This window comes from Hipposideros armiger, unplaced genomic scaffold (genome assembly GCF_001890085.2).
Source record: "Hipposideros armiger isolate ML-2016 unplaced genomic scaffold, ASM189008v1 scaffold_279, whole genome shotgun sequence".
Taxonomy (NCBI): Eukaryota; Metazoa; Chordata; class Mammalia; order Chiroptera; family Hipposideridae; genus Hipposideros; species Hipposideros armiger.
The window spans coordinates 1,416,961-1,439,815 of record NW_017731629.1 but is presented as its reverse complement, the minus strand read 5'-3'; the positions used below and the strand labels follow the sequence as shown (position 1 = coordinate 1,439,815).

The window sequence follows — 22,855 nt, the reverse complement described above, 5'->3', positions numbered from 1 at the left end:
GAGAGAGAAAGTGAGTGTGCATATGTGCCTATAGGGCTTTATCACCCCTGAAAGACAGCAGCCCCACAGGTTCTTATTCACTATAAGGAACAAAAGGCAGAAGAGATTCTCTGACACTGAATTCTCACATCATGCTGACAGAGGAGAAAGGTGCAATAGGGCTGACAGTTCTGCTGCCAGGGTTCAGGCTGGCCCTCAGCCCCTCCTCACAGCCTCCTGTAATTGACGCCTGTGCTTCTGACACCTCTTCCCTTTGGCCTTCAGGTCCCTGTCTGGACGCATTGTTGGTGGTGTCTGGTGGTTCTTCACCCTAATCATCATCTCCTCATATACAGCCAACCTGGCTGCCTTCCTGACCGTGGAGAGGATGGTGTCACCCATCGAGAGTGCCGAGGACCTAGCGAAGCAGACGGAAATCGCATATGGGACGCTGGAAGCAGGATCCACTAAGGAGTTCTTCAGGGTAGGGCTATCCCTTGTCCCAAGTCACTTTCACAAAAGGGAACCACTGCTGTCATTAAAATATCCTTTCATTAAGATTATAGGCACTGAGGGCAAGTCAGGGAAACTGAGAATTTTCCTGAGCATGAGATTATAGGCACTGAGGGCAAGTCAGGGAAACTGAGAACATTTCTCAGCTTACTACAGATCCCTGAAAAATTTATATTTCTTTCTTTACGGAAACTCCAAAGGCCTTGCACTGAATCAGACCCCTTACACATGCCAGTCTGTGCTATGTTCCCTGAGAGCTACAAAGGACATGACATACGGTTCCCGCCCCCACCCCTCCACCCCCGCCCACTTCCCCAAGGACCTTACAGTCTTGTTAGTAATTGATTAGGAACAGCTTAGGGACAAGGTCCCAATCTGATGTCCTTTGTGTCTCCTCGTTGGAGACTTGATGAACAGGAGATGGTATATGGGAAACAATTACTGGAATAGGTGGTATATTAAACATGGCCAGGAGAGAGAGAAAATGGGACATGGGAGTGGAGATGGTAGAGGTGTCATGTGGCTAGAGGCAGTGAGCGAAGGCAGAGGAGCAGAGATCTTAGGAGCATGTAACTTAGGATCAGCCAGACCTAGGTCCAGAACCTGGTTTCATCTTCTACTGCTCTGTGACACTTAGCCTCTCTGACGCCATTTTCCCATTTGTGAAATGAGGAGAATAATATCTTTCTCAAAGAGTCATTACGAAATTAAAAGAGATGAGGCATCTAAAATACAAGGAAAACCAAGAACAGAGAATGGAGGCTTCATTTACTATCAGGACTTCAGAGGGATACAGACATTTGGGCGCCATCTTGAAGGGACATGTCTTATTTAAAAGGCACTTTCACAAAAGGGAACCACTACTACATTAAAATATCCTTCTCATTAAAGAGCATGATATTACAAGCAGCATGGGCAACTGGGTAGGGATTGCAGGCACAATGGATAGACCTGTAACATTTCTAGACATCATGAAACCAGGTCAGACCTGGGTAGGCTAATTATATGCTAGGCCAAAAGAACAACTTAAATAAATGCCAGAAAGCCAGAAAACTTTCAGTTCCTTGGACTTTGCATGTGTTCATACTGGGAGTTGAACAAACAGCATGTGGAGCTACCATATACTGATCAAATAAAAACAATAAGCAGTTGCTACCACTTACTTAACACAATGTGAATCTGGTCCTGTGCTAAGCATACCCTATGAGAATTACCTCATTTAATCCTCTCCTTAGAGGTGAGTTAGCGATTTGTTGTCCCCATTTTATAGGTGGAGCTCAGAGAGTAAAAGTAATTGCCCAAGGTCACCCAGCTTATAAGTAGCTGAAGGAAAATAGAGAGCAAGCCTCGGCATTGCCTCGGGCAAGAAGGTGGGGACCCCACTGGGTTCTCACTGCAACTTCCTAGAGCAAACCCCAGGCCTGAGTGAACCAGCAGGAGATGTGCCCAGTTTCTTGATCATGAGCTCTATGTCAGTATGTCAGGCAGGAGAGGGACCAAAGTCTTATCCAGAGCTGATCCAGCCTCCAAGGCTAAAAACATCCATTTTCAACATATTGGAGCAAAAAGGTAACTTAGAAGTCACTTGGTCAGAATCTGTCATTTTAGAGAGAGAAGTGACTTGCTTAAGCTTACCCAACCACTTATAGAAAAAGCACTTGCAATCTCATTACTATTCTCTGACAGGTTTAGCCTGCAACCAAAGTGTGAAAGAGATGCCTGACTTTTGTCCATAGTCAGCCCTGTGTCCCAGGCCCTGCTGATGAAGTTGGGGGACCACCCAATTCACTTACCCATCATATACCCACGCTGTCGTCCCTAATATATTAGCATGTCACAGTCCCCAAAGCACTTTCGCATCCATGATCTCATTTATGATTCACCTGTGACCTAAGGCAGAACAGGGATATGGTGTCCGCTTTGTGGATAAGAAACTGAGATCCAGGCACTTGACGCAAATGTCAAGAATGGGTAGAGAATCTGAGTTTCCTCACTCTAACCCAATTATCCTGGCCTCTGAACCACGCTGTCATATGGGGTGGTGTCATTAATTGACAAATGCTTTTAAAAAGATCACTCAGGTCACCAAATGGATCCATGGACAAGTCTAGTCCAAACCTCCCCTTTTATATTTGGGGAAACTGAGGCCCAGAAAAGAAAATGGGCATACCCAAGCTAATCAGAGGCACATTTGGAACTTAACTTCAAAGTTCTCTGTTAATAACCATGTCACTTGATATATTTCTATCTCTTGTCCACAGGAAAAGTTAGGAATCTAGAACCAAGGCAGCTCATATGCCTGTGCCCTAACCAGCCCTACTACGTTGGTGGCAAATAGGCTGTAGCTTCATGTGCTAACTGATTGATCAGTAGTGGTTGCCTAGAGTTCTGTGTTGTGAGGGATTTTACATCTGGGCTCAGTGTGAAATAACTCCTTGATTGACATCAGTATTTGACACATACATAGGAATGGAAACTGCTATTGGGCACTTCTACTCTCAAGTACAACCTAAAGAATGAATAGTAATTGCATCACTCACACAACACCTACCACGTGCCAGGCACTGGGTTCTTCATTTTACCTCTGTTCTCATGTAACCTCCAGGACAACATTGTGCAGCGGGTACTGTTATCACGATTGGCAGGAGGGGAGCACTGAGGCTCACTCAGAAAGGCCCCACAGCTAGTAAGACAGAAAGCCTAAAATGAGGGTCGAAGCTGGTTGCAGTGGAAACTCGCTGTGCAACCTGGACACCAGGGTTTCACTGCCGCTAATAAGCCACGTGACATTGGACCATTCACCGCCTCAATGTGGGCCTCCATTTGCTTACCTGTAAAAAGAGCACTGACAAGATTTGTTCCATGAGGCTTTCCATCTCTGTGACTCTGACCTTGAGAATAAGATCAGCACTAGGACTTCACATCTTATTCGATCCTTTGTTTTCATTGGTCTTGTTTCTTTAAGATTCAGGACTTTGGTGGGTGGTGAGACAAGATCACCTACCACCCCATACGGCAGAAGGAAAGAATAGTGAGACAGGAATGCTACCACAGTCTCTGAAAAACCTGGCTCCTGGTCCCCCTGGCAGCCCAGAGCTTCTTGGCAGTCCCAACCCAGAGACATTTAATTCTCCATCGACAGTTTAATTAAGATGTGTGAAGGGCTGTGGGAGCTGAAGATGATAAGAGAGATCCAAGAACAAATACCCCAAGTATGCTTCCAATCTTCCCTGCCACTCATGCTGCCTTGCCATCCCTGAAGATGAGATTTTCCTGATAATCCGCTCCAAACGGCTGTGAGCACAGCCTTGGCATTTGGGGCACCGGTGTGAGGCTGAGAAAACATATTCATTTTCTGCATACCATTGCCCAGAGGGCTCTTTAGCTCTGCCTGTCAGCAGCCCAGGTCCCTGCTGTGGCCGTCCTGTCAGGTCAAATTGCATCTAGCAATTGCCCTGCCGCATGTTTTGTTGGTTTTGTAGCTGAAAAACCATCCAAAAATCTGGTCACGGCAGACTTTATACATTTCCCTGTTTCCTGTGAGAGAATATTCAATACACTGTACATGCTATAATTGGTTCTGGGTATTTCTTCTCCTAACCTTGCAATATTCCCTCCCTTCTTTTTTTTCTTTCTTCCTCTTTCTCACATTAACATTGTTATTTGAATGATGTAGCTTCATATAAAGAATCAGGTATTTCCAGCTAGCAAGGGACTTGGAGATTCCCTGCCAAAACTTCCATGGAACAGATGGGGAAAGTTAACAGAACTAAGAGTAGGACCGACAGTGCCTCACTCCTAAGACCAGTGTCCTTTCCAGACTGTAAACTAAACTGTAAAACAAGTAATCTACTTTATCTAATCATAGACTGTTAAAACTCAAGGCTCACTCTACAAAATACCTCCCTGAAATTCTCAGGAACTATTTCCGTTAATTTTCCCTGGAGACCTACGAATTCCCTGGGCCCAAATATCTCTATAGATAAGTTGGCTCAAACAGCAACCTAATGTATATCAATATTTGGCCAACACTTGATGTTGATATCAAGGAAATAAAACTGATATTTGTGTGCAAAGAAAAATGACCTATTGCATGTGTAATGATGATTTTATACTAAAGAAATCTGTCATCTATATATTAACCACTAGATTCAATAGGTTCCATGACTCTAGTGGTAACTGTCTTTAAAAAAAAAAAAAAGTCCCTTATATCTGTTTAACACTTGTCCATGTACAAAGCATTTTCAAAAGCCAGGCTCCAGTATCCCTAAAAAATATATCTATCCATCAGGAAGAGGATGCCCTTTAGAAAGAGCATGTTAAATCAGACGTTTGACATGTGGTTCTAGATTGTGGGCTCTAGGGCCTACTATGTGCAAGGCTAGACTGTGTGAAGGACCCCCAGAAGGGAAGATACACCCTCAGGGTGTATCCACAGACTTGAGACCTATGTACAAGTAGGGATGACTCCTAGCCTAGAGGTCGAGCCTGGCCATTCAGTGACCACCCGGAAAATGCGTCCTTATTGTCTCAAAGTAAGGGTCACACAAGCCATACAGCTCAGCATCACCTGAGGAACTTCTGAAAGAGATTCTTTCTAGTCTCCACCCCAGACTTGCTGAATCAGAATCTCTAGTTTTAGAGCAGGGGGGGTCTGCATATTTACAATCTCTGTACCTAATTTTGGCTCCCACTTGAGTTTGAGAACTACTGTCCTTGGAACTGAGGTGGTCTCAGAATACGTAGGATTTGTTCTGGTCTGTGAAATGATGTCTAGGCTGTGGCTGGAGAAGTGGAATAAACAGCCAAGGCAAAGCCCCAAAAGAAGGAAGGCCCCACGTGAGTTCAGGAGGAACTAGGAAAGCAGTTTGGCTAGATTCAGAGGCTTTTAAAGTGTAAACAGGTGACAATATTGGATCCCAAGTTACTAGCTTTATCAGACAAAAATTTACATTCTGAGGGCAAGTATTACAATATGGGATCCCAAAATTTTTCACTATTGTCCTTCAATAATGAAAATAGATCCCACTGATATTTAGCTCTCCACTTCTGGGCTGTATAAATATGGCCTTACTGAACAATAGATAGGTTTGGGGTTTTTTTTAATGTCTTTAAAAGCCAAACAGAGCTCCAGTTTCTTAACTGTCCCCATATTTAACAGGAATATAATTACTCAGCAGTAATTAAAAGATTCTGAGCGATTCTGTTCACTCTGTATTTGCAAGATATTTGTACTTTGGAACCTACTGGTACTAATTAGAGCCTCTTATTTTGCAATCACTCATAATTTGTTTCTTCCTGAGCTAATCTCACTCATGAATGTGTGATCGAGCTAAACTCAGCTCTTCATTAGCATGTGTGCCGACCTCAGCTCCAAGCGCAGCCAGCAGTTAATTCCAGTTTTGTTCCTGTCCCCTGGCAGAGGTCTAAAATTGCCGTGTTTGAGAAGATGTGGACATACATGAAGTCAGCAGAACCGTCCGTGTTTGTGCGGACCACGGAGGAGGGGATGATCCGAGTGAGGAAATCCAAAGGCAAATATGCCTACCTTCTGGAGTCCACCATGAACGAGTACATTGAGCAGCGGAAACCCTGTGACACCATGAAGGTGGGAGGTAACTTGGATTCCAAAGGCTATGGCATTGCGACACCCAAGGGGTCCGCCCTAAGGTAAGTAGCCAAGATTTGCTTCCTTGGTACTCCTTCTCCCCACCCCATCTCAGGAATGAAGCTGCTGTGTCTGCCGGATGGCTCCAAGGCCACAACGCGACCTGTGGAGAGGGCTCTCCTTGGACACCGGTGGGCCTGGGAAACTCCAGCTGCCCAAGACCTTCAGCCCTGAGGTTGGAAATTGACCCGGGCCCTCAGCTTGCTATGACTGCTGCTGCCTATGTGTTCTTCCCCATGCCTCACCTTACCCCTCCAAGTGTGTAACACATCAGTCAACCTTGTGTTTCTATCTGTCATGTGATCTGTAACGTACCATCCTTTACCAGACACCCCCGTATCCAACTAGGTCACGAACAGAGTTCTCCCACAACCTGGATTCATAGACAGAAGGTGGTTTGTGATGTTTGTCTCAAAAGAAACATAAACACATTGTCCAAATGAAAAATCAAATAGCATGAGTTCTGAGACTCTGGCTGTTGAAATCAAAATAACACCAAAGGAATGACACCATCTATTCTTTCCTAGACACTGATTTCTTGAGCAAGAAACAGGTAGTTCAGGAAAGAAATCAAACCGGACTTTATTTTCCCATAAAGAAGCCCTGGTAGTCATTCTGAACAGCTAAGATAGAGTCCTACAGATTTGAAATCAGAAGACATAGATTTAATTCCGGGATTTACTGCTGACTGTCTTACAAAAGGTGAGACACAGCATCTCCCCTACCTTCAGTTTCCTCAATTGTAAAGAGAGGATCATTATCCCAGCCCTTCCTAGGTCCAAGGTGATTGTGAGTTCAAATGGGATCACCTATACAGAAGGTAACTGAAAACTGTCCAGTGTGATGTCCCCTGTGAGACATGATGTCAATTACAGAGGGATTAACTCATTTTAGGGACAGGCAGTGTTCCAGGAAAGGTGAGGAGTGTTTTAAAGGGTTGCAAATGGATGGAGAGGGTTTCCTAACCCATTTTGACATGACATCCAGGGCCACTCTGCTTTACTTCATTCATGAATTTCCATGATTTAGGCAGTAGGCTAGGAGCTGGAGCTATAATTCTGAGCAAGACAGACACAGTCCCTGTCCCTATGGAACTACATTCTTACAGGGAAGACAGACTTTAAACAGGTGATTATTGTTCAATGGCTCATGACAATTATGACAAGTACTATGATACTCTATAAAAGGGTACCTAGAGGATATATACTTCCAGCAATATGGCAGAACAAAACTCCCGCTATAAAGCACCTATATATGCTGGAAAAAATATAACAAATAGCCTTTTAAATGCAACTCAGGAAAGCTCTAGGCAAAAGAGAAAAAAGGAAATCGAAACCAGAGTAAAAAACATAAGCTTTTTTGGTGCTTATTCTGGGGCTTACCTAAGCAGGGCAAAGTTATAAATTGTGTGACAATCTACCTGAGCGAGAATCAGAGATACAACTAAAGACACAGAAATAATGAAAAACATTTTTAAAAGAAAAAGACACTATCATAAAGGACCAGACATATTTAGAAAGGACTTGAGGAAGTAAAAAAAAAAAAAATGTAGTCATCGATAGAAAATCTCAGTGGAAGGGTTAAACAAAGTTGAAGAGAAAATTAGTACACTGGGGAGAAAAAAAGTGGAGAAAATTCCCCAGAATGTCACACAGTTATAAAAAATAGAAAATATAACAAGAAAGTTAAGAGACATGAAACAGAAAAAAATTCCATAGGCACCTTCTATGAGTTCTAGATAGAAACAAGAGAGGATGGAGTAGAAGCAACATTTGAAGGGAATTTTCTAGAATTTATGAAAAATGGAAACACTCAGATTTAAAAATTATGAGTCCCAAGCAGGTAAATAGATAAAAATCAGCAGCCAATTCAATTGGAACTGCAGAACAATAAAGACAGAGAAGACTTCAATCACACCCAGAGGTAACCAGGTACAATCTAGTGTGCAGAATGGATGTGGTGTGGCTGAGAAGAGTTTTCCAAGGATGCTTTATTTCAAGCTGACATCTGACAGATGGACAGGATTTAGCTGGGGGAAGTGAGGGAGAGGAACAGAAGAGGACTCTAGGCAGAGGGAACAGCATGTGCAAAGACTCCAAGGCCAGAAATCAAGGCAGAGTTGATAAACTAAGAGACGTTAAGTGCTCCTGGAACACGGGTACTCAAGAGCAGAAAAGATTAACCTGAGATTGCAGAACGAAGTAGGGAAGAATTCTGTAAAGTATTTTTGTCCTTAGTTGAAGAACAATAAAAACACATTGAAGAATTTTAAGTAATTGTCTGAAAATTAGGAAATAAAGATATCTGTAGGAGGGCAGACACAATTGAAAGTGACTTAGTGAAGGGAAACCAAATGCCCTGGTATTGAAGGAGTCATTCTAGCTGCCCACAGTGTAGAGGTTCCGTGAAACATACCATTGCAAAATGGCTGCAGAAACTATGAGTAACCCCTCCCCGTTCCCAACTCACTCTCCAGTCAGGTTTTCATCATACCTCTGCCTCCCATGCCCCAGATTAGTGCCATTTCCCCAAGGCATGATTGAATACCAAAGAGTCATCACAAATCAAATGCCACAGACACATACGCCTGCTCCAGCAATCTTAGATCCACTGATTTGATCCTAGGAAGCCATTCTGCATGATGGAGGTGGAATGTGAGAAGAGCAAAGGGGCAGTATGTGTTTCCTCAGGTCCCACTGAAACGGGGATGATATATGCTTAAGGATGACTCGGCAGAGGAAACCGATTTTGTCTCCCAATTATTTAGAATTGTAGAAAATACTTTTTAAAAGACTGTTCAGCCTTTCACAAAGCTGCAAACTCTTTAGAAGCATCTACACTATGTGAAACTAATATAAAAATAATCTTGAATGTCAACTGTAATTGACCAAAAAATAAAATGAATAAGTGTCTATGCCTCAAAAAGCTGCTTCCCTACGCTGCAGGCACTGTTATAAACTTTTCTTCTCCCTGTAAAAGGTGAGGCTTTTGCAGCCCTCACAGGCAGATGTGCTCCAGGCTTAAAGCCTGTGCCTGCATCCAAAAAGGACTTTCCTGGCAGCCCTGCTCCACCACTTGCTCTCCATAAAGCCAGTCCTCCCCACACCTGTGGCCCATTTGCTCCTCCTAACCTGCCCAGAACGAGCTCCAGATTCCTCCGAGGCAGATCACCCAGCTCTGCCTCGGAGGCCCGAATGTTCTAAGGCCCAAATGTTCCTCTAAAACTTGCCAAGTCTACTTGGCAGAAGCCAAGCCATGGTCCCGGCTGAGCCTTCAAAGGCTGTGTTAGTGACAGAAGGCTTTTTTTTTTTTTTGGTTTTTTTGGTTTGTTTTGTCTCTTCTGCTCTGGAAACAAATACTCTGATGAAGCAAGGTGGTTCAGTGCTTGATTTTTCCATTTGGACAGGTGGTGTTTCTTTGAAACAGATGTTGCCTGTTGGCTGTCACTGCATGTTTGGGGTTGGGCGAGGGGCTGAGTTACGTTTCTAAGCCCTTAGGTTGTGGGTAAAGCCCAATGCAGCCAATGCTGGTCACTAGGGAAAGGCAAATGGTAAATCCACAAATTAGGATCTGTTGGCCTTTCGTTGCCAGCTAAATGTATCATCTGGTCTGCACTGAAGTCTTTTTTCTTTGTTATGATAAATACTCCCTTCAGTTAGAGACAGCGTATTCAAATTTCCTAAGTAAGGGGTCATGGCCCGTGTTTTACCAATCCAACAAGGATTCTACACCAAATGGGCCTAAGTTAAAATATCGACTAATGATTCTCCTTCACAAACTACTGTATTTCCCCCATGTATAAGACACACCCTTTTTCAAAAAATTTGGGATCTAAAAACTGGGTGCGTCTTATACAGTAGTTGTAGATTTTTTTACTTGCGTTTCCCACTGAGGACAAGGCAATATATGAAGACAGTGATTCGTCATCAGACACAGATGAGGACAAGCTAATGGTTGGGAATTTTGACAGTGATGAGGAGTTGTATGAATTTTATGATGAATAAAACTTGAGTTCAATAACTTTATGTAACATTTTTTTTCAAATTTTGGGCCCCAGAATTAAGGTGCGTCTTATACGTGGGAGCGTCTTATACATGGGGAAATACAGAATCTACTGGTAGCTTAATGGATTTGCTAAGAGTTATGCCCTAATCAGGACATTGGTCAAAGTGTAGTCTTGGACTGTGACTGTGTTATGTGGAGTCTTCTCTGATCTCTGTGATCATGACATGTTTATCTTCTGTCACATGTTTTGTCCATGCCAGACGTATGGGCCAAGGGGCCAGGAGCACCATCCTGCCACTTAATGGGTGATGGGCACCCAGGACGGCCTGAGACTCACTCCCTGTGCTTTCCCTTCAGCTTCACAGACTCTTTTCTGAATCCTTCTCTGCACAATGCACTGTGCACACCGCTTAGGCAGCGGTGGTGAGAGAAGTGCAGTCCCCACCCCTACATGATGCATAATCCAGTACGGCTCATGAGCAGAGTGACACAGACACCTTTTAATCTACCCAATGTCATAAGCGAATCAGAAGCACTCAGGAGGAGAGTCAAGATTTGAATGGCAGGTTTTGCAAAGGTTTTGCAGCTGAGGCAACAATCAATACAGGCTCTGAAGAATTGTGATAGACGAGAAGTGGGGAGAGGGTGCTCCAGATGGAGGGAATGGAGAAAACCCAGAAACAGGAAAACATAGGGCTTGTTTTCAGGGACAATGAGGGGTCCACTTTAACTAGAGAATGCATTAATAAGTAAGAGCAATTGGTTGCGGTCATACTGTGAGGGATTTCCAACATCCTGTATGTTTGGTTTGATGTCAGTAGGGGCCATTGAAGGCCACTGACTTGGCGGGGCCATAATCTGACAGGTTTCTGAAGATTACCCTGGCGGTTGTTTGCAGTATGAATCAGAGAGAGGAGGGTCACAGGCAGGGAGGCTATTTAGAAAGCTGTTGTGGTCATTTTGGTAGGAGGCAACGACTGTGGTCATGGGTCATAATGGGATGAAGACAGATGGAAGAAGTGGCTTTGTTTGTCACCAGTCATAGCCTTGGCAGTTTGGGAAAGAAGTCTGTTATGTGAGCTTTCTGGGAATTTTGTGCTCCTGCCTAAGGTCTGACCAGGTACAAACTGATTTTGGCAAGGACAGAAAATGGGTAGATATGAGGTTTACCTCCCAAACAGAATTCCTGCCACATCCTCAGCTTTACCTGTGAGACGCCTAGAAGGTTGAGAAAGGCATCACTGGGAGGGCCATGGAATTCATAGCACACGAGCAAGAATGATGGAGGCTGCCAATCACCTTTTCCCTCTTCCTACTGCATTGACTGTAACTTGCCTACATGTGGTTTTTTTTTTAATTGGACACAAGCTCAAGATTGATCATAAGCATTTTAGTCAAATTGGCAATCCTACTGAATATATTTTTCTTCCTTCACATAACCCTATGCTGAAAAATATCTCCTAAGAACCACCTGTCCACACTGGCATCTGGCTAAAGAAAGCAGGGTGGTTAAGGCCATGATTCAGGAAAAGACATGACAAAGGTTTATGGGGAGAGTTCTCATGTCCAGGGGTTGAGGGTGTCCTAGTTGCCCAGATAGTTGGGACAATCTGACATGATTATATCTTCAAGCTGGTTCAGTGGGCCTTTCTTAACTACTTTTTTTTTTTTTGGTCTAACACTGATCTGAGTGTTACAGAGGCCATTAAGAGAGTTCTCCGCTTTTAGAGAATCACATTGACCCAGAATGTAATTGGAAAACAAATAAGCAAGTGTTGTCTTGTGTGGTGTTGAATCTATTGCTCTACAGAACCATTCCCCCACTTTAGTATGTATCAAAATTTTCGAGGGAGGCAGGTTTTAAAAATGCTCTTTTCCTGACTCTAATTCCTGAGATTACTGATTCTGCAAGAGCAGAGTGTGCAAAGTTACCCAGAGACGTGCAGTTTTCACAAGGCCCCCAGGTAACTCTGTTAAAAGGTAGACAGCAGTCCATTTTGGAAAGTAGGGCTAGAGGTCAGGGCACAGAGATGTGCAAGTGGTCTGAGGGGGCAGCACACGAGGAAGAGGCCGTCTGAAAGACAGAGACTAATAAGATGGGAGTGTGACAGGGAAATTGCATTGAATGGTGTCGAAACAATAATCCTTGGAGTCAAACAGCCTCAATTCAAGTTCAAGGGCCATTACGCTGCCAGCAGCTTGCCCTAGCTTAATAACCACTGTAACTTTATGAGCCTGTTTTCTTTCCTGCAGAATTGGAATAATTCAGTGCAGTTGCTTTGAGTTTTGATAAAACAGCATAAAGTGTTTGTCACAGAGGGTACTCATTAACGATAATTCTCCACCCATCCTCCCCCCATTAGACCTACCAAAAACTCACTTTTGATTCAAACAAGGTATTTTTTTCTTCCTTGTGAAACCAACTGTGTTCATCAGAAATGTACATCAGCCCTACCCTCAGCCCCCTACATTGGCTGCATTAGAAATTAAATGTCTCTCTCTGAGAACAATTTGTGGTCCTCCCCCTCAGAGAACACATGAAAAAAATCAAACCCTGATATTTCGTCTCTCCTTCCTTCCCTCCCTCCCACCCTCTTCCCATAGTATAGTACTGGTACAGGGCCCGCTGCTGAGCATAAATACAGTATGTCCCAGGGAAATGACAGTCCCTTTCAATTGGTCCTTGCCTCCTGATGGGTAGCCAGGGATGCTCGTTGTCATGGTAACCCCGTGAACTCTGTGACCCAGGTCGGGCCTGATCAGAGGCAAAGCCCTTTGAGTGGAGAGGCTGGATTTGCCTGCATCCTCTGAAGAGCTGGAGAGGGAGGGAGCTGGGGGGATGAAAGTGGAGAGAGAAAAAAAAGGGAAAGGGAAGGAGGGAGGCAGAGAGAGAGAGAGAGGGTGAGAGAGAGAGGGAGAGAGAGAGAGAGAGAGAGAGAGAGAGAGAGAGAGAGAGAGAGAGAACAGACTGGAGGTTTGCCAAAGGAGAGATGCATCAATACAGGAGCCTCTCAGGTCAGGACACTTGGGATCGATCAGAGTTCCAAGAAAGCCTCCTGCGAGACTGGCACAGTAGCCCAAAGCCAAAGTCCAAGCAGGGAGCCAACAAGGGCTTCATTTAGCATTTTTAGCTATGGTGATGATAACACCTATTGTTAGCAAAACCACTTTATCTAGCACTGACTCATCCCAGGCACTTTAAGGGAAGTATTTGAGGTGCATTACTTTATGTAATCCTAACGACAACCCTGTGAAGGTAGTATCGTTTTCATCTTGATCACATGGTTCAGGAGACTGAGGCATAGAGAGGTCCCAGAAGTTGCCCAAGATTACCTGGCATGGAAACGGGAGCGCTGGATTTCAAGCCAGGCAGCCTGATTCCAGAAACTCTTCTCAACCATCAGGCGAGAATGCCTTCTCAAAGACATAAGGAGGGAAACTGTGAGGAAGGAATGATTGTTTGGAGACTAAAGATCATTTACTATCCCCTCCCACACACACACACACACACACACACACACACACACACACACACACACACACACTTTTATTTAGTCATACCCAACCAATACATATTTAAGAAAATGGAGGTTCCACAAAAAGAAATGGCTCCCTGTCTGCTCAGCCTGAATTCCCAAGGGAATCCTTTGCCTCCTGTTTGTACCATTTGCATCTATGGGCCACAGAGGTCCTTCTGTTCAGGACCAAGGCCATAGCACAGGTTGATGTCTTTGCCTGATACCTAAAAATGGAAAAGGATTTTAAGATTCCCCGCTTGCCCATGACAGATTGAATGGAAACACCCCTAAAGATTCTCATGCGGTGCACACTCCATAGCGCTTTTGGTTCCTCTCAACAATGAAAAGCAGGTCATTTTAGACTGATCGTACTATAAGTGGGGGTGGGGAAGAGGAGCCTTACATTCACTTCGTGCCTACTGTGCACTGGGTAATGCTGAGGTATTCAGTACACTAGGACTATTCAAGCATTAATCTTCCCCTTCCGTTTTGATTTAGGTATTATCATTTCCCCTTCTCAGGCTAGGAAACTAAGATTCAGAGAGGTGACACTTTGCCCAGGTTCTCAGGGATTGGTGGGATGGAGTTTCACTACAAAGCCTGACTCCGAAACCCTCATTCTTTGCCAACATCCCCCACCCCGCCTCTGTGCTAATGGAGGCATGCCTCACTGCCTTTGCCACCAGAGCAAGGTGGCAAGGGTGGGTCTGGGGAGATGAACCCCATGAGAAATGAGTGGCCTTAACCAAGGCGAGAATAGCTGCCCAGCGCAGTTTTGCCTACAGAAGCACTGCTTTCTTCCACTGATACACAAATCGCGCATTGCTTCCTTTTAAGAGGCTGTTGCTATCAAAAATAGTATCTCTTTTTTTTTTCCTCCCTCTCATCAGCAACTTTACTTCTGCTTTGCCCAGCTGCTGTAATACAAAGGCAGGCCAGGAGAGACAAGGTCTGCATACTTGTCCCCAGCTCTGCCACTCAGGGCTTGTAAGGGTGGGAAGCAAGTGTGCTTTGGTGTTGATCAGACCCTCGTTCACACCCTGCCTCCCACAGTTACAACCATGTGATCTGGGGAAAGAGGCAGGCAGCCGTAGGGACCATTGACTGATGGGTAGGCTCCTGCAGTCAGGCCTGAATGTCAGTCCCTGGTCTGCCAGTTAACGACAAGTCTCTGAGACAAGTTACTTCACCTCCCTAAACCTCGCTTTCCCCAAATATAGCAACTGGAGGTAACACTAAGCATTTACTTGGGTGGCTGTTAAATGATTAAATGAGATCATATGAAGTGCTTAGCACAGTGCCTGGCACATTTTAAAGTGACTAAGAAGTGCTAACTATCACTAGTTATCTCTCTGAGTTTACTCACCTTCCAAACCGGGATCCTGCCACAAGCTTCACAGGACTGTCTTGGGAATAAATGAAATCACTTATGAAGAGCTCACGGTGCTGAAGGAGCCCTTCAATATTCATCCCCTTTCATCCTCCACCTCTCCTTTCCCTTTCTGCTTCCCTTCAGTGCTCACCATCTATTCTGTTAGCCTGGGGATCTGACCCAAATAAGTAGTGATTGCCTTCTCCACTCTGGGCTTCTTTTCATTGCAATGAGATGGAAATTTCAGGATACTAGGAGACAGAAATGCTCAAATGTATAGTGCTATTCCCTTTTACACTCGGTGCCCCAAACTTTCAGCTAATAGCCACTTTGATTCCATCCACATGTCTGAAAGTAGGAAGCTCTTGAGCAAGCCTGGTCTCAGGGGGCAGGCAGAGGCAAGGGAAGCCCTGAGTCACACACCTGCACAGAAATACTGGGCCATCTATTCCAGTAACATTTTGTGGATGGCACCATGGGCTGAGATCATGGCTCAATAATTATATCTAGCCATCCTCTTCTTCAGGGGGAAAAGGGGCAAAGGCCCAGATAAAGCCCTCACCAACAGCACCAACTTCCTCTTAACTAGATGGAGGCGATAAGCCAGCAAAGCATCCAAACCAAAGAAAGTCAGGCAGGGAAATTTACATGTATTATTCATTCCTCCTCAGCACAAACACCCAGCAGAAAAAGAGCATAACGACCTCTCAATCACCTTCTCTATTCCCATGGGAATAAAATGTACTCCTCTGGAGGAATAAAAAAAAAAAATCTATAGCATAAATCAAGCCAGTCTCCTTGTGGCTCACAAACATGAGTTTTCCTCACTCCAGCTCTTTCCTCTTATTCCTTCTTCTCTCCACCTATATTTCAAAGTACAGTTCAATGAAGCAAGGGCCAACTGCCTCCCAGAAGCTAACAGACTATTTAGCATGTAGGAAACCCCTATTGTTTGCCTCATGGACTGATTGCCATCTCACCAACTTCCTGGTAATGGTGACTTTATGAGCATGCTGTCAAAGCAGTTGATGTGTCTGGACTGTCTGATTCATGCCAACCAGGAAATACTCATCCTACTGCATAGACCATGTAACACAAATTAAACCAACCAACTCTTAACTTGCAGTCTGTTTGGCCATTACTAGTGAACAAAAGGCAGCATCAAAGTATGTGACCACGATCATATAACTTGATTCTATCGACATGTCAAGCACAGTATTTTCAAAGCATTAAAGTGAAAACTCTCAAGGAAAGCAAAGATGGATCAACTATGACATTGGTAGTCCCAAGATTCATCACCTAAAACAAGGACTGCAACTTCAAATGACCCCAGGGCCAAAATAAAGAAAATGAGTGAAATGGACCAGGGCTAAATGTGGTTTCTTCATTTTTAATAGTCATGAGTGCAGGAATACTTCCTCTACTCCAAGCAACACCACCACAGTGCAAACACTATGGTAAATAATAGTTATTGAGCACTTGCTATATATGGCAAAACTCTCTAAGTACTCATATGCATTCCCTAATTCATGTAATACTCACAAGAACTCAGTGAAGTGGGTACTGTTGAGAACTTCATTTTACAGATAATGAATCAGTGGCATGGAGACGTGAATACATTGTCAAATGTCACGCAGCTAGTACGTGGCAGAGCCAGAATTTGAACCCGAGCAGCCCAGCTTCAGAGCCTATGCTCTTCTCCACTCCACTATACTATAAATAGAAAACGTCCCAGACAGTCTCTGGGAGATCACAGGAAATACTGGGGCTTTAGTGAACAAATGAGCACATGCCTGTCTAAAGAGATCAGCCTCCACTCAGTCTGGTCTAATATTGCCAGGTGGGACTGTTGCCAGATCTTCTGGCTTTTCAAAAGAAACTAGAAATCTCAATTTTTGTGTCAACTATTCAAATTTTGGAGGGGTAGTCACAGTTAAGATAGAAGGAGAGAGAGAAGACACAAGCCAGTAACAACTAATACTAATGGAAAAAGAGAGGAAGCACCATCAAGATAGACAGCTTATAGATCCATAGATAGATGAACAAGGCACAGTGGGAAAACCACACAGGTAGGGGTTAATACCTTGCCCTTCGCCAGGATGAAAGTTCTAGGAAGGCCTGCAGGAGGAGGCAGCAGTCCCTGAACAGGGCCTCAAACCAGTGGGGAGAATATGTATCTACAAGCAAGATAGGAAGAAAGGGATTTCAGGTAAAAGACACAGCAAGCACACAGTACAAGTGAAGGGGAGGGCAATTCGTGCATTCTTTTTCCATCTTGCTATTGTTGTTTTCAGCAGGGAATCATGTTGTCAAACAAAATCTCTCATGAAATCCCACTGGAAAAGACAGACTGGAGTGGAGCGGCTGAGGCAAGAGCTAAGAGGCTCGAGGTGGCAGAGGAGAGGGGGCGGCAGAAGGGAGAGTGAGAGCTGGGGACAAGCCCAGGCCAGGCTGGAGACCTGGGAGGCCAGTTACCCTCTCTTCCTCAGGAGCGACTCTCTTATCACTGGAGGAAATGGTTCTCCAACAGTATGACCCCGTGTATTTTAAAGTCCACAAGAAATAATGGTCCTGCGGGCCTGCTCAGTAGTCTGTTCACACTGACGTCTGTCTTTCAGTGGCCAGTCCTTGGAATTGGCCCAGTTCTTCCTCCTTTCATTGAACCAGAGGTGGCTTAGGTGAGACCAGTGGGCAGGCTCTCATCTTGAATGGTGTTTCCACTCCCTCCACTAATGGTGGGGAGATTTTCATTCATTCCACCCAGGATCTTTTGTCAAGCGTCTCCATGGCGTCTGACACAGACCCGTGTGCCTGCTGCTGCTGGCTCGTGGTTCTGCATTAACAGGACCAAATGTGGTTGGCTGTTAGCTGCAAATAAACTGTTGACACCTGCTTGTCACGAGACGAGGCCGGCGGGGGGTCAAACGTGCCTCCGAAATGCTGTCTGTCTGTAAAATCATCAAGCTTCTGATCTCCATCCAGCTCTGTACTGTATCAGGGATCTTAGCCCAAAAGAAAGTTACAGGGCCAGAAATATATATCATACATGTAAAGCTCATGTGCAGTTTCTGGGGGTTCAAGTAACCTCTGTGGTTCAACACACATCTCAGAAATGCAAAACCACTCGTTCATTCGGCAACATTTATCAAGCAGCTACTGTGTTGGCTGGTATGCTGGAAGCAGGGCCCTACCACTGAAGAGCTCTCAGTCTGGCTGCAGGAGCTGATGGTGGATAATGGAGTGATGAGTTTGTTGTCATAAGGCGTGCAAGTTGTGGCAGGACAGAAAGGAAGTCCTGGTCCTTTCTGGCTGGGGACACTGCACGAGAGTTTTCAGTGAACAACATTATGTTAGAGTTTGTAAGATGAATAGGTTTCACAAAGTGGCAGGTGTGCCAGGTAGGACATGTGTCAACACACAAAGGTGTGGCTTCAGTGGCCAATTCAGCCACCTACACTTGTCTGGAATTAATCTCAAAGCACTTTCCCATCTCGCACCTCATTTGATCCTCACCCTACAGGCAGCCGGGACAGGAGCATGGAATTATTCCCATTTTACAAGTGGGAAAACTGAGGTAGAGTTAGGGTGACCAACTGTCCTGGCTTGCCTGGTGTTAAGAGGGTTCCCAGGATGCAGGGCTTTCAGTGGTAAAACCAGGAAAATCCCAGGCAAACCAGGACCAGTTGGTCACCCTGGGTGCAGTTACAGGACTTGTCATATGACTGAATCGGAGAGATGCATGAGGGACTCAGTTCAGGCCTTCAGGCCCTTTTCCTTCGGAATCTTCAGAATCTTTGTCTCAGAGGGGAGAAATTAAAACAGGGCTCCCTAAGTGCGTTTCGCTTTTGTTTTGTTTTGGTTTTTTGAATCCTAATTCCTTTGTCTTGTAAAGTCAGAAATCAAACACAGAACCTCCGTCTTCTGGCTCACTCACTGCCTGTTCAACATTCCTTCCCATAAGATCACGGAACTGCCTGTCCCTTAAATATACTCCAGAGGGAAGACCACCTGGAGTGGTCACAGGGAAAGGGAATTTTGGCCCTACCTGTATTCTTTAAGGATGTCCCTGTTTTAATTGAGGCCCCCACCGTAACCCCACTAACTCTTTATTTCCCGCAGCTTGGTCATTGTTTAACCTCTCCCACTTTATGCACCACCCCAAGTTACTAGGCCGGCAGAGTCCTTCCACCCTTAGCTTTCTGCCCCATCAGCAATGGTGTTCGTCTTAGGCTGTCCACCCTGACCAACTGACAATGTCATAGCCTGGACTAAAGACAGAGGAGCCTTTCAGACCATTGTCCAAAAGGGAGGTGATTAAAGGAGTGCTGTCCAGGACCCAGGGCTATAAACCCCCAATCCTGCCCAGGATTCAGCCACCCTCCCATCAAGCACAGCAGGCCCCACAAGCTTTGGTTCTTGCTGGAGGCTAAGGCTACCACTCCCAGCAAAGTTGCAGAAACACCCAAAGATGGTTTCTCCCCAAGACCTCAGCAGAGACAGTTTACTCATCTTCCGCAGGCCTACGTAAGAGAGGCTGCCGCAGCCCTGCCAACTCAAAGAGACGTGTCAAGGGAGAAAGCAGTGGCCGGACCTTCTCACAGAGGAAGCACCCTGGGCCTCGGAACACTCAAGCCCCATGGAAGAAAGAGTTAGAATGACCATGCTCACATGTACACTGGCTTTTAATCCTGTGCAAGGCAATTCCCACCCTTTGCAGTCCCCCTAAAGGTCTTTCAACCTCACTCATTGGTAGTGGCAGTCCTCCTCCTGGGGGGCACCTGCAGAGCCCCCTGAAGTATCTCCCCCTAGAAGCCCAGTGTTTCCCAGACCACAGATGTCATGGACCCACACAAGACCAGAAAAGAAAATGGCGGGCGGTGGGGGAAGGGCGGGGAGACACCTGACAATGTTTTCTCTTGTCAAGGAAAGACATTCAAAGAAACAAAACAAAAAATCACCACCTCTCAACATCATTTAATAAGAGAAGAAATATATTAATGCTAAAAAAGGAAGGGAGGAATACTTGCACACAAAGAACTGCCCTTTAAATGGAAAAGTTCAACTTTCTGAAACCTCACTATACATTCTTATCTTTCCTCATTTTCCCCTTGATAAGTGAAAACCTCATCACTAATTGGCCTGGATCATTGGACCCGCCTCTTGGGAACTGTGGATTAAATCGCAACTTTTTATCTAGTCCATGAATTCTCTCCATGTTTTTGCTGACAAACAGTTGTTCCACCAACAATGTCCCGCCAAGTTACTACTTTTCCAATAGCAATTCCCAGAGAGCTCTGACAGCTCCAAAGTTTGCCGTCACCCTGAGCAGCAACCTGGGTCCCTGTGACTTGTGTCCCTGATCTAATTCTGCCCCCCAACATCTCAGAGAAAAAGTCTCATTCCTCTTCTATTCCCTGGCTTCCAAGTGAGAAGTGACACACCGTCCCCATTATCCTTGGATCCAGGATGAAAACTTTTCATCTTGTCTGTTCCTCTCATGAGCCATTTTATTGGTTAATTGATACCTATGTACTTAGGACTGACTGCTGAACAGAGGTGGGCTGCTGGTCTGAGGCCCCTCCCTGCTGGAACACTGTCCATATCTCCCTTGCCCACAGTAAACTATTGACTTCTTAGCATAGCATTCAAGGATGTTCACGATTTGGACTCGGTCAGTCATTGGAACCTCATCTCCCAGAGCTTCTCATCATCAGGACCACAGGCCCTGTGCTTACAAGCTCTAGACATCTGATTTTACTTCTCCCTTTCCACAGGGCACCCTCTGAAGGGTTTCTAACTCCCACCCACTAGCAGATTTGACCTCTCTCCTTTTTTAACCCTTTATTTTAAAATCAGGTAGTCTTCCATGCCCTACTGAGAAGCTTTTCTGCCTCCCACACTAGACTGTCCATTCCTTGAAAGATGAGGCTTATACCTTGTTCAATCCTTTCTTCCTGCTAAATACCTAGCCACAGTCCTTGACACTTAATTGGCCCTCATAAATATTTGGAGAGTTGACCCAAAGACACTAACTCTTTATAAACAAGTTAAAGACTAAAATTAATACACGTGAACTGACAGTAGGTAGAGCAATGAATGGACTGCTAGGTGCCACAGACGTTTAAAGGAAAGGTCAATGGGAAATCAAGAAGTGTGCAAGGAAAATTTCAAGGAAAGCATGGGTAGCACTGCAGGGCAACCAGGTGTTAGGAGAGAAGTCACGGAGAATAGCAAGGTGCAAGCACATAGAAGCAGGTAAACATACACTGGTTGAAAGAAGGCAGGATGCTTAGCAGCCTAGTCTGATTAAAACTGAAGCTTCCTGCGTGGAGGGGTGGCGGGTGAGGGAGAGCAGAGGCAAAGACTGTCATTGCAGGCTGGAAGTAAACTCCAAGGGTTGTTTCAGCCAACTCTCCTCAGATCCTTGAACTCAAGGTTTTGAAGGATAGAGTAGAAGTGTAGACAGTTGCTTCAGAATTGAAGCCCAGAATTCAGTCCTTAGCCTTTCGTAAGTTGAGGCTCAATTAAAACCATCTGAAAAAAACCCTTGACTGCTTTTTCCAAGCTTCAACCTCCCTTCAAGTATAAGATAATCGAGCTTCTTCACAGTGGCAAGGCTGAATGCATTGAACTTCACTGGGTACACGGTCATCCTGGAGACTCTTTGCAGAGTTCCAGCTCCTTCCTCTCCGAGACTTCCACAGCTAATTCATTGATTCAAATGCTCCCATGGACTCATCAGCTCCTGTGGCCAAAGCTCAGGGCTCAGGGAGTTGAGGGTCTCTTCCACTCATTGGCACTCTTGGAGAATAAATGCCATGCACATCACCATGGCAGTGATGACAGGCCTAGCTGCATGCTCTGATGACCCAGGACCATCACCTCCCTTCTGCTAAACACCTGTCCCAACCTGGGGATTTTTAGATGAGCCTTACTCTACTGAATGAGGACCATATCTGATTCCATTTTGTTTGTTGTATGTTTGTTTTGCTCTATGCCAAGAACAGGCCTTGGCATAAGAAAAGTTTTACTTGAGATTTGATTAAATAAGTAATGGTTATAACCATCCTTTGAGACCTTTATAAATCCTTTGCTATTAATACTTGCAGTTCTATTTTTTTAATTCAAATTATAGAGGAAAATAAGAACAATGTGTCTAAACTCTTTCAACTTAAAGGACGTCCCTTTTTATTCTGAAATGTTGTCCTTCCTATTTGATTTTTTTGAGCATCCTTAATTCAGTTAGAGGAAGGTGATGATAGATGATAGTTGCTCTCTTTCAACATTTTTACTTAGCAAAACTAACATTTAAAACACATCTGTAATGGTTCTCCTACCACACACACACACACACACACACACACACACACACACACACACTATTTTTTCCTCATCCATGAAATCTCGATATCTGGAAACTACCACTAGTCTAGAGAACAGCCTCTACTATCCAGGACTCTGGATTTTCCAGATATCTGAGTTCTTATCTTATTAAGCTTTTGGTTTTGTTTTAATGTAATATTTTAAGAAGGAAATATTTTTAAATTAAATTCATACATTTTTAAGTTGTTTTGAATATGTTGAACATAACCATTCTTAAGGATTCTATCATCAGTTACCAATGGCACTGGGTTACAATACAGTGCATCGGTACTGTACAGGGCACATCTTCACAGGGCAGTTTGCCAGAACCAGTATCATCCCAGGCTACCATTCTTCTATCATTTTTGGAGAGAGCGGGAGGGAGGAGGAAGATAAGGAGGAGGGGTGGGGGGAGACGGCTGAAGAGGAGGAGGAGGA

At 44.7% G+C, this 22,855-nt stretch overlaps 1 protein-coding gene across 3 annotated transcripts in view; it reads left to right on the top strand.

Moving 5' to 3' along the window:
• Nucleotides 1–22,855, top strand: part of GRIA1 (glutamate ionotropic receptor AMPA type subunit 1) — a 286,291-nt gene that overhangs the window by 240,808 nt on the left and 22,628 nt on the right. For all 3 annotated transcript variants that reach the window (XM_019657747.1, XM_019657746.1, XM_019657745.1), the window contains exons 12-13: nucleotides 265–463; nucleotides 5,915–6,162. In XM_019657747.1, coding sequence (XP_019513292.1) covers nucleotides 265–463; nucleotides 5,915–6,162 — 447 coding nt within the window. The remainder of the gene's footprint in view (nucleotides 1–264; nucleotides 464–5,914; nucleotides 6,163–22,855) is intronic.